Raw genomic sequence first — 11,761 nt, forward strand, 5'->3', positions numbered from 1 at the left:
AAAGCATTTCTAAGAATTGGGCTAGTCAAAAAGCCGGTGATCCTTTCAAGAAATGGACACTTTCACTTCCTAACAGATCCCAACAGCTAACTAATGTTTGAGGAAGGATTGTTTTAATCCACCCAAAAGCTACTTCCTTATTTTGCCATTCTTAAAACTACTCGCAGACAGTTGCTTCCACTACGGTGGTTCTTAGTGGAAAGGAAATATATAAGTATTTCTATTTTAATATTCATCAGGAAAGATCAAAGGCAAAAATAGCTTTGGCTGTATTAAAAGGAAAATTAATTAGAACATAGCAATAGCAGTTAGACTTATATACCGCTTCATAGGGCTTTCAGCCCTCTCTAAGCGGTTTACAGAGTCAGCATATTGCCCCCAACAACAATCCGGGTCCTCATCTAGCTATTTTTTTGAGACAACACATTCATCAGACACCTTAATTCAGAGGGCAGTATATTTTAAAATAATCTTGTTTCAGGTTCCCCGTTAGTGCTTTTTTTTTTTCTCAACTGATTGTTATACTGAACACAGTCAAGGATAATCTATATTAACCTGATTTGAACAATTGCCTTGATTGTAGCCTTGATAATGGATGTTGTGTATTCTTACCAGGAAAGCTCTTTATAAAAAAATGGGATTGGAAAAAAAAATCCTGGTTGAGAAAGATTTCCTTCCAACCTTTGCCTACATCAGGGATGCAAAAACCAAATGTGCCAAAACCGGAATGCGTGCGCATGGGCGTGCACCAGAGTGTTGATGATGTTTGACGGACCTCCAATAAGAAAACACAGAACGGCAAAACCAAACTGATCGAAACATTTTATTTGGTAACCCTCTCTGCTTCTTCCCCAGGCATCTCCCTCCTTCTGGGTTCTAAACATCCCGGATCGCTTTGTGTTTTTATGTTCGCCCGACACCCTCCAGAAAAAAAGGCAGAAAAAGTTGCAATGAGGAACGGTAGAGTCAGGGATTCTGGCCAATTGTGCTATCAGAGCCTACGTAAAATCCCTCGCCTCTTTGCCCTTCGATGTGTTTTTTCCCCTGTTAGTACATGGACGGCTTCTCTTCGCCCTTTGGATTGGTCAATTTCTCCAGGTTTTTGCTTAGGATGTGGTACAGCTCAGCCTGTGGCGAAGAGAAATGAGAAAGGATTAAGAATAGAATAGAATAACAGAGTTGGAAGGGACCTTAAAGGTCTTCTAGTCCAACCCCCTGCCTAGGCAGGAAACCTTACACCACTTCAGACAAATGGAGATCCAACCTCTTCTTAAAACATCCAGGGTTGGGGCATTCACAACTTCTGGAGGCAACTTCTGTTCCACTGATTAATTAGAAGTTTCTCCTTAATTCTAAGTTGTTTCTGTCCTTGATTAGTTTCCACCCATTGCTTCTTGTTCTACCCTCAGGTGCCTTGGAGAAGAGTTTGACTCCCTCTTCTTTGGGGCAACCCCTGAGATATTGGAAGACTGCTATCATGTCTCCCCTAGTCCTTCTTTTCATTCATACCCAGTTCCTGCAACCATTCTTCCTATGTTTTAGCCTCCAGTCCCCCCGATCATCTTTGTTGCTCTTCTCTGCACTCTTTCTAGAGTCTCCACATCTTTTCTACATCGTGGGGATCAAAACTGAATGCCGTATTCCAAGTGTGGCCTTACCAAGGCCTTATAAAGTGGTATTAACACTTCACGTGATCTTGATTCTATCCCTATGTTGATGCAGCCTAGAACTGTGTTGGCTTTTTTGGCAGCTGCTGCACACGGCTGGCTCCTATTTAAATGCTTGTCCACTAGGACTCCAAGCTCCCTTTCACAGTTACTACTATTGAGGAAGGTACCACCTATACGGTACCTGTGCATTTAGTTTTTCTTGCCTAAATGAACCTGACTCTTTTCACCCTTGAATTTCATTTTGTTAGATAGGGCCCAATGTTCAAGTTTGTCAAGATCCTTCTGTATCCTAAGCCTATCTTCTCTATCTTCTCTGATTTTCTTCATTCCTTTATTCCTGCCCTCTCAATCTTCCCCTAGTTAAAAAAAACATGTTTTGGCTCACTTACATAAAATCCACGAATATCAAGCAACATGATCTGCATTTCTCGGTAAATGGCTTCGTCGCGTTCGTGAACCAAACACCGGTAATCCATCTGCAGGCAAGCAAATTGCAAGTAGTTAGCACCGAGAATGTGACCTACTTGAGTCCAGGTATTCCTTGACTTATGACAGCTTGTTTAATGACCGCTTGAAAGGACACTGGAAAAAAAAAGTGAAACATTTTCCGCATTTACGATCATTTCGGCATTCCCGTTGGTTGCCTAATCAAAATTCAGATGCTTGGCAATTGACTTGTATTCATGACGAGTGTGGTTGTCCCCCCGGGGGGGGGGGGTTCAGTGGTCACTTTTTAGGACCTCCTGACAAAGCCAGATTCACTTTTACAACCCTGTAACCAACTGAAACAATGAACAAGTGCGGTTAAGAAAGATCGCCAATTAAGGGGGGGAATCAACACATGTCTCACTTAGCAACAGAAAATGTTGGGCCCAATTGTGGTCGTAAGTCAAGGACACTCTGTAATGAAACATCTACAAGAAAACAACGAAGCTCAAGAGGGCACATCAAGGACCCCCCAGTCTTCCTCTTCTTTGCCTTTCTCTTCCTCCACTCCCACTCCTTCCTAGCACTGATGCTGTTACCTAGTTGGGTTAAGAAACGCCTGCAAGGAAGCCACCAAGTCTCCAGAGCGCTAAAGACCCCACAACCAAGTTAGATGTCCAGGACATTTTTAGACCCAACTTCATTTGCCTGGCTTTATGTCGTGGGTTATGTGAATCCAGATGCTGGATTTGGAAATCAAGATTTACAGCTTAACATTCCTCCCAGTTCCACAGACTTTGATTTATTTAAAAGATCCCGGTGGAAGCAGTTAAGCAAAAACCCAGTTTCAAGAGAAGTCGTCGGCATTATTCTTGAAGTCGTCGGCATTATTCTTGAAGTTGTCGTGATTATTTAAGTTTGTACACTGCCTGACTCCAGGGAGTCTGGGCGGTTCAAAATCTGTGTGAGGCAACAGGAGTAATTATCACAGGGATTGCATCTCTTCCAAGAGTTATTGTGTAAATTTTGCAATGAGCTAATTGCAGAGATCTTGATTCAATATGGAATTGGTTTTTGGCCTTCTCGGTTTGCTTCGGGCTCATGGGAAGCTAGTTTGGCTTCAAGGAAGATCTTGTTCTGACCGAGGCTTCCGAAGAGGCTGAAGCAAACTCCTTGTCCCGACCAAAAAAAAAAACCTTTTATTAATTCGCTGTGAATTCTGCTCCTTCACATCCAGCAAACTCTTTCAAGGGAGGATTTACAGTCACAGACCTTATCTGGCTTGGAGAGCCGCCAGGCCGATCTCTGCGCAACTTAGCCAGGAGTCTCGGAGAGTCACGAACCAATGAAGCGAACTCCTGCAAACTCCACTCCCCTGTCGCTCCTCTTTTATTTCCTCTGGGAGGGGCCATTCACCGTCCACCAGTGGCCTTACTCCCAAGTCGACCCCTGTTCTTTAGCTGTTCCCTTCCTCTAGCAGCTCTGTGTATACGCACACTGGGAACAGGCTCCAGCTGTTCTTCTGCCTCACTGTCGTCTGACTCCGAAGGCAGCTGATAACTGTCAGACGGCCCTGATCCCATCTCTGCCTCTTACACAGAGCCCTTATCAGAGCCTTTCCCAGACTCCAGGACTGGCCCATCTTCTTCCCCAACCTCCTCACTGTCCGAATTGGCTGCCAGCTCCATTGGCTGCTAGGCGGCCCACCACAGGTCTTCTCCCTGCCTTTAGTTGGGAGGGGATGGAGAAAAAAGGACACCCCAAATTTTCCTATCAGACCTGCCACCCAACAGACGTCAAATAATTTGCAATCTTCTCTCTGCGTCGCTTACCACGTGAGTGTCTTTGGAGGCCTTGGCGACCGCATCTCCACGCTCCAGAAAATATCTACGAGAACGAGAAAGCAAGGCTAGAACTTACAATCACCCAGTTTCCCAACTACACACCAAACTAGCTTTCTCTGGACTAGTGCCTACACAGAAAATAAAAATATAAGGCCATGACCCTCCTAGATAATAAAGGACAAAGGGATCATCACCTTCTTTTAATGACCCATAATCCCTTGCGGGGTGGAATTTGGACAAGGGAATGGAGCCGAGCATTTACTGGCCAGATGCCCGCCCTGTCGCCAATGAGGAGTTATCTTCAGCAGATAAATTCTCATCCTGCCCAGAGAGAGAGAAATATCTGTCTCTACCGAGGATCAAACCCAGAGCCTCCTGATTGTGAGGCGAGAGCACCACCTCTAGGCCACCGCACCATTCGACGTGTACTAGAATTCCAGAATCACTTCCCTGTCGCTGTTTCCAGATGGATTCAACCCTCATCTTCTGATTTCAACATCAATTTGTCTTCCTCCCATTTTGTTTTTTTTTAGTTTTATTGATTGTGTCATGGCTCGAGAGAGCCAAAATTTACCTAACAATGCTTTTCCGTGGGGGGTGGGGTGGGTGCACTGATGATGTTACCTAGTTTGGTAATGAAAGGTCTGCACGAAAATCACTCAGAGAGCATGAAGGACTCCTCCTCTTCCTCCTCCACTTTAATCTCTTCTTCTTCTCTTTCATCTTTCTCCTCCTTTTTTTTCTTCTACTTCATCTCCTCCTCCTCCTTCCCCCTTCCTTTCCTCCTCCACCATTCCCACTCCCGCTAACACTGCTGATGTTACCTAGCTGGGTGAAGAAATGTCTACAAGAAGGCAACCAACCTCATAGAGCACTGAAGAACCTGACGATTCAACCCTGAGCTACAAATATTCTCTTCTATCAATAATGCTTATTCTTATTTTTCTCCTATCTTTGTCTTTTCTGCTTCACTAGCAGCTGTCCCAAGGACCGGCCCATAGATTTCCACTGTTCTCCTCTCCTCTGCCTTCTGTGCATTAGACACTGGACCCAGCTGTTCTTCCTCTTCCTCATCAGCCACCTCCAGACCTGGGAGCTGTTGACTCTCCATCAGAGGGCTGACGGATGGCCAAGGCTTCCCCCCACCTCCCCGCGCGCTCTCAGGTTGCTTTGACGCTGACCCTGACTCCCACGCCCCCTCCTCTGATTTGATTCTCCGGCGGCCAGCACCTTGGCTAAGGGAAAGATTACCCAGGATGCTTGCGCGCACAGTTAATAAGGAAGCGCTGTCTATGATGTACCCCAAGAAGCACAGATTCTGACATGCATGACGCTATGAAGGTGAGAAAGGACCCCCATGAAGTTTGGTCAAAGTTTTGGGGCGCAAGAACACCAACAGGAGCGAACAACGCTCGAGTACAGCGGACAATTCCCGCTACCCTGGAACCCAGATCCCACAGGGATCTCTGCTTTGCCTCCTTTCCGCGCCGGCCCTTCGGGACTACGTACTTAGCCATGGTGGTTTGGAAAGCTTCAGCCTTGGTCTTCAACGCCGTGATACGTTCCAGCACTTTCTCCTGCACAGGAAGGAAACGGTTGAGGTGTGCCAGCCAGGAGATTCCCACAGCCAGGGAAATAAAAATTTGGCGGGGCGGAGAAAGTCCCCATTCCTCCCCCCCCCCCCGATTCTGGTTACCTGAACCGCCACCCCGAAGTCGTTGCCATCCTCAATTTTGGGGATCATGAACTGGATCCAGGTCGTGACCTAACGGCGGGAATCAGGAAGAAGGGAAGATGGAAGTGATTTTGCAAGGGGGGGGCGCGCAAATCCCCTTCGTTGTTCAGCCGATGCACAACCGCGAGGGAACTCCTGGCCAATCGGAACTGGGGGAGGGAGGAGACCCCCGTTCAGCCCACTTACCAAAATGCATTTTTCTTTAAACTCGCGAACTTCAGGTTTCACGCGATCCAGAAGTGAAATGAGAACTTCGTTTCCTTTAAGATAACCACATTTTGGAGCTGGGAATCGGAGGAGAAGAGAAATTAAGTCCATCAAATGCTGGGAAATACCTTAAAATCCATTCCTCCTTTCTCTTTTCTTTCTTTCTTTCTCTCTTTCCTTCCTCTCTCCCTCCCTTCTTTCCTTTCTTTTTCTTCCTTCATTTTTCTTTTTTCCTTCCTCCCTTCTTTCCTTCCACTATTTCTCCCTCCCTCCTTTTCTTCTTTCCTTGCTTCTTTCTTTCCTTCCTTCATTTTTCTTTCCTTCTACCCTTCCTCCTTTCCCTCTTCCCTCCCCCTTTCTCTTTCCTTCTTTCCTTCCTTTTTCTTCCCTATTCTTTCCTTCTTTCTTTTTTCCTTCCTCCCTTTCTTCTTTCCTTCCACTCTTCCTTTCTTCCTTCCCCCTTTCTCTTGCCTTCCTTTCTCTCTCCTTCCTTCCACCCTTCCTCCTTTCCTCCCCATTTCTCTTTCCTTCCTTTTTCTTCCCTCCCATTCTTTCCTTCTTTCTTCCTTCCTCCCTTTCTTTTTTCCTTCCCCCTTTCTCTTTCCTTCCTTCCCTTTCTTTCCTTCTTTCCTTCCTATTTCTTTCTTTTTTCTTTCCTTCCACCCTTCCTTCTTCTCTCCCCCTTTCTCTTTCCTTCCTTCCCTTTATCTTTCCTTCCTGTTGCTTTCTTTTTCCTTCCCCCCTTTCTCTTTCCTTCCTTCCCTTTCTCTTTCCTTCTTTCTTTCCTGTTGCTTTTTTTCCTTCCTCCCTTTCTCTTTCCTTCCTTCTTTCTTTCTCTTTCCTTCCTCTTTCTTTTTTTCTTTTTTCCTTTCTCCCTTTCTTCTATCCTTCCCCCTTTCCTTCCTGCCTCCCTCGCTTCCTCATCCTTACCTTCCTTCTCCTCTTTTTCTGTATCCATCTGCAAGGAATAAAATATATCGATGCATAAATAACATTTCCCACCTCTTAAAAGTTACATTAAATTGGGGGGGGGGAACTAAGGAGAGAACTACCCCCATAACTCACCTCGTCTTCTTTGGGTGGGGGGTCTGGAATAGGGATCTCCAAAGGAGCTTTAAGAGTGGTCAAATCTTGCACATTTAGTGAATTTTCCTAGATGGGTGGAGAAGGAGTTACGCTGTTAAAAAAACACACACGCAGCGATGCCCTGCCAATAAATCTTTGGTTTCAGATATTCACTTACCTTAAGAAACTTATCCAACTGAAATATTTTGGAAGGTAAAAATGTGCAAAGGAATTCTTCACCCTGCAGGGAAAAAGAGAGGAAAGAAAAAGAAAGAAAGAAAGAGGGAGAGAGAAAAGGAAGGAAACAGAAGGAGAAGGAAAAGGGAAGGAAAGAAAAAAAGGGAAGGAAAGAAGGAAGGGAACAGAAAAGGAAGGAAAGAAAAGAGAAGGAGGGAGGAAGGGAACAGAAGAGGAATGAAGAAGGGAAAGAAGGAAGGTAAGAAAGAAAGAAAAAAGGGAAGGAAGGAAAGGAACAGAAGAGGAAAGAAGGAAGAAAAAGGAAGGGAGCAAAAGAAGGAAGGAGGGAGGAATTAGTTACCTGGGAAGGGGGAAAATATCCAATATTTATTGAACATTTGTTGCACAAGAGAGACTTACCTCTTTCAAAAGCGATTCTCTGAAAAGAGCCATCTAAAGAAAGAAAAGGAAATTATGAGGCCGATTGTAACCAGTGGATTAGAGCAGCACAGAAAGATTGCAGGAGATCATGTGGAAAAAAAATCTCATTCCTTCCCCAAATGCAAAAAAAAAAAAGAAGAGTTTTTGGAAGGGGGAGGGGGGGAATCCAGAATAATTCTAACTTTTTTTCAGCAAAAAATATATTTTACTGATTGATTGAAGATATCAGGACAGCACCATAGCAAAAACATAATATATGGTTTATATATATACAATGTTTATATATATACAATAACAGAGTTGGAAGGGACCTTGGAGGTCTTCTAGTCCAACCCCCTGCCTAGGCAGGAAACCTTATACCATCCCAGACAAATGGCTCTCCAACATCTTCTTAAAGACTTCCAGTGTTGGGGCATTCACAACTTCTGGAGGCAACTTCTGTTCCACTGATTAATTGTTCTAACTGTCAGGAAACTTCTCCTTAATTCTAAGTTGCTTCTCTCCTTGATTAGTTTCCACCCATTGCTTCTTGTTCTACCCTCAGGTGCCTGGAAGAAGAGTTTGACTCCCTCTTCTTTGGGGCAACCCCTGAGATATTGGAAGACTGCTATCATGTCTCCCCTGGTCCTTCTCTTCATCAAACTAGACATACCCAGTTCCTGCAACCGTTCTTCCTATGTTTTAGCCTCCAGTCCCCTAATCCTCTTTGTTGCTCTTCTCTGCACTCTTTCTAGAGCCTCCGCATCTTTTCTACATCGTGGCGACCAAAACTGAATGCCGTATTCCAAGTGTGGCCTTACCAAGGGATTGTAAAGTGGTATTAACTCTTCACGTGATCTTGATTCTATCCCTCTGTTGATGCAGCCTAGAACTGTGTTGGCTTTTTTGGCAGCTGCTGCCCACTGCACTTTATTTATTTATATATAAATAAAACTAGGTTTATGGCTGTATAATCCTACTGATTTATATAGGCCCACTAAGAACATTTGGTGACTAGGCAAAACTCATACTTGGAAGGGATCTTTGAGGTCATCTAGGCCAAGCCCCTTGCTCCATGCCAGATCCCCTAAAGGGTATTTGTGAGATAGCCACATTACTTCTCAGAGCCAAAAGCCTCCGTAACATACACCAACCGGTGGCATCATAATACAGGTAGCCCTCAACTAACTAAGTTGTGTTTAGTGACCGTCCCAAAGTTACGACAGCACTGAAAAAAGTGGATGACAACCATTTTTTTCATGCATCTCCGTGGTCACGTGATCCAAATTCGGATGCTGGGCAACCGACTCACATTTGCGATGGGGCGCAGGGTCCCTGGGTCGCGTGTACCGCTTTTGTGACCGTCCGACCAGCAAAGTCAACGGAGACATTGGATTCACTTAATGACTGTGTGACTCACTTAAGTATTGCAACGATTCATTTAACAACAGCGGCTAAAAGTCACAACCTATGTTTCATTTAGCAACGTGAATCCTCCACTGTGGTCCTAAGTCGGGGACTGTCTGCATTGGGTTGAAAAGGATGCCATTTGGCTTTCGTGATATCCCTGATGCTTATTCTGTCTTAGCTTATTCTGTTGCCCGGGTATTTATTTATAGGGGGGAAATGTCCAGACCAAATGTAATTTCTAATGTTGGATTTTCCCCCTTACCAGAGGGAGCCCCCTGGTGGAGTACTCTGAAGCCATTACCATGGCAACTCCACTGCGCTATACAAAAGAAGCCATTTGACGTCAGTACAGTAGAAGCCATTTGAAGGCACAACAGGCTGTATCTTAACAGAACACACACCCCGAGGGGCATTAGGGGTGTCTTAGCCCCCACAGTTTTGTTTCCAGAGAGTAAGTCATCTGTGTACCAAGTTTGGTTGAAATTGCTTGAGGCTTTCCAGAGTTATGTTGGAACGTACATACACACACACACACACACACAGAGCCATTAGGTAGGTAGGTAGGTAGGTAGGTAGGTAGGCAGGCAGGCAGGCAGGCAGATGATATTATAGATAGATCGGTAGGTAGATAGATAGAAGATAAATAGATAGATAGATAGATAGATAGATAGATAGATAGATAGATAGATAGATAGATAGATGATAAATGTAAGATAGATAAATAGATAGAAGATAAATAGGTAGGTAGATAAATAGAAGATAAAGATAGAAGATAGATAGATAGATAGATAGATAGATAGATAGATAGATGATAGATAGATAGATGATAAATGTAAGATAGATAAAGATAAATAGGTAGGTAGATAGATAGAAGATAAATAGAAGATAAAGATAGAAGATAGATAGAAGATAGATAGATAGATAGATAGATAGATAGATGATAAATGTAAGATAGATAGATAGAAGATAAATAGGTAGATAGAAGATAAATAGAAGATAAAGATAGATAGATAGATAGATAGATAGATAGAAGATAGATAGATAGATAGATAGATAGATAGATAGATAGATAGATAGATAGAGGTAGGTAGGTAGGCAGGCAAGGCAGGCAGACAGACAGATAGAAGATAAATATATCGGTAGGTAGATAGAAGATAGATAGATGATAAATAGAAGATAGATAGATAGATAGATAGATAGATAGATAGATAGATAGATAGAAGTTATATAGATAGAAGATAAAGATAGATAGATAGATAGATAGATAGATAGATAGATAGATAGATAGATGATAGATAGAAGATAGATAGATAGATAGATAGGTAGATATAGATAGATAGATAGATAGATAGATAGATAGATAGATAGATAGATAGATAGATAGATAGATAATTAGCAGAAGTGAACAGACTTCTCGTACTTCTTATAGTGTAAAAATCTATTTTCTTCATACTGAGGTTTGGTTTTTTAATTAAGAAAATCTCTCACAGAAACAGAAAAAATATCTTTAAAACCTCCCCAAATTGCAAACGCAACCCTGAACAAGCTAATCTTTTCCCTCCTACGTTTGACTCTAGCAATAACCGCTTTCTGGGGAAGACATATTGAAACCTCGAGACTAACTACGGAAATCCCCTTTTAAACAGCCCGGAAAGATTTCTTTTTCGATCCCCCAAAAGTACAGGCTAAAAATTGCAAATTGCAAAAAAAACAAATTCTCCTTGCAAAACAGGTTTAAATTTAATCGATGGCTCTTTCGGGGAAATTGCTTGGCGTGGCCGGGCATTGAAAAAGAAAGGAAGGGAAGATTTTATAAGCAGCGTTGGCATGTCACACTGACTTTGCAATTCTCAGTTGGTTTATTTTCAGAGAATGAAGTCAGGGCGGAACGAATCGATTCTGGCTAAAACCCAAGAATTTGAAAAGCGCTTGTTTTTTTTTTCCTTCCCAGCTAGGAGATTCGATTTAAATGTTTTCAATCGAATGCTTCTCCGATCTTTCGTTCCCAAGGAAAGTCATGTTCAGCGTTTCAAGGAGTTGTTTTCCCCCCAAACTTTGGCCTGTTTGAAGCCCTGTGGACTTCAACTCCCAGAATTCCCTTTAGGCTGGCTGGGGAATTCTGGGAGTTGAAGTCCAAGTTGGGGAAGGTGGGGGGGGGAGACACTGATTTAAAGTTTCCCCCGATTGGTTGAACTATTCCTCCTCCTTTTCCCCCAACTTTTTCAAAAGTTGGCAAACTCCCTTAGGAAATCCACACGTGAATCAACAAAAATCAATCCCCTTTTTTTTTTAAAGACACAAACAAGTAGCAAGTTTTGTTGCCATGCCAAAACAAAACCCAAATGTTATTTATTTTCTCCTCTTGGTGTTTTTTACCTCCCCCCCTCCAGGCCTCTGAGCCTGTGCAGAGTTTTTTCCCCCACCGCGATTCGAACCCTTAAAAAAAGCAACTTTTTTCGACCTTCTTGCTAGCAAACTGGGAAAGGGAAGAAGGGCGCTCTGCCCATGCTCAGAGGCAGGAGAGGTTAAAAATAAAGAGGGGGGGGGAGATACCCCCTCCCCCACCCATTTTTTTCCCTGATTTTTTTTTTTTTGCAACTCGTATCTCCCGCCCACCCCCGTTCACACGTTCTGCGGATCTTTCCCCCCCCCTTCCCCGAACCTTCTCGCGCGTCTCTTTGCCGACACGGAAGTTGGAGGTGCAGGATTTGGCCATGGTGTCCGCGGGAGAAGACGACTCGCTTTCGGCTGGCCGCGAAGTCGATTTCACTTTCACATTCCCACGTTCCGTTCAGGCCTCGCCCCAC

At 43.8% G+C, this 11,761-nt stretch overlaps 1 protein-coding gene across 1 annotated transcript; it reads right to left on the reverse strand.

Annotated features, from left to right (window-relative positions):
* Window positions 1-805: 805 nt before the first annotated feature.
* On the reverse strand, window positions 806-11,751 carry PSME2 (proteasome activator subunit 2). The gene is made up of 11 exons (XM_032238041.1): window positions 11,617-11,751; window positions 7,545-7,577; window positions 7,126-7,188; window positions 6,948-7,034; window positions 6,813-6,840; window positions 5,862-5,959; window positions 5,637-5,705; window positions 5,450-5,517; window positions 3,929-3,983; window positions 2,060-2,146; window positions 806-1,128 (listed from the first exon to the last, which is right to left on the reverse strand). Exons 1-11 carry the CDS (start codon window positions 11,668-11,670, stop codon window positions 1,048-1,050), a joined length of 723 nt encoding a protein of 240 aa, XP_032093932.1. The 5' UTR covers window positions 11,671-11,751; the 3' UTR covers window positions 806-1,047.
* Between the last annotated feature and the right edge of the window lie 10 nt (window positions 11,752-11,761).

The sequence above is a fragment of the Thamnophis elegans genome, chromosome Z (assembly GCF_009769535.1).
Source record: "Thamnophis elegans isolate rThaEle1 chromosome Z, rThaEle1.pri, whole genome shotgun sequence".
Classification (NCBI taxonomy): domain Eukaryota; kingdom Metazoa; phylum Chordata; class Lepidosauria; order Squamata; family Colubridae; genus Thamnophis; species Thamnophis elegans.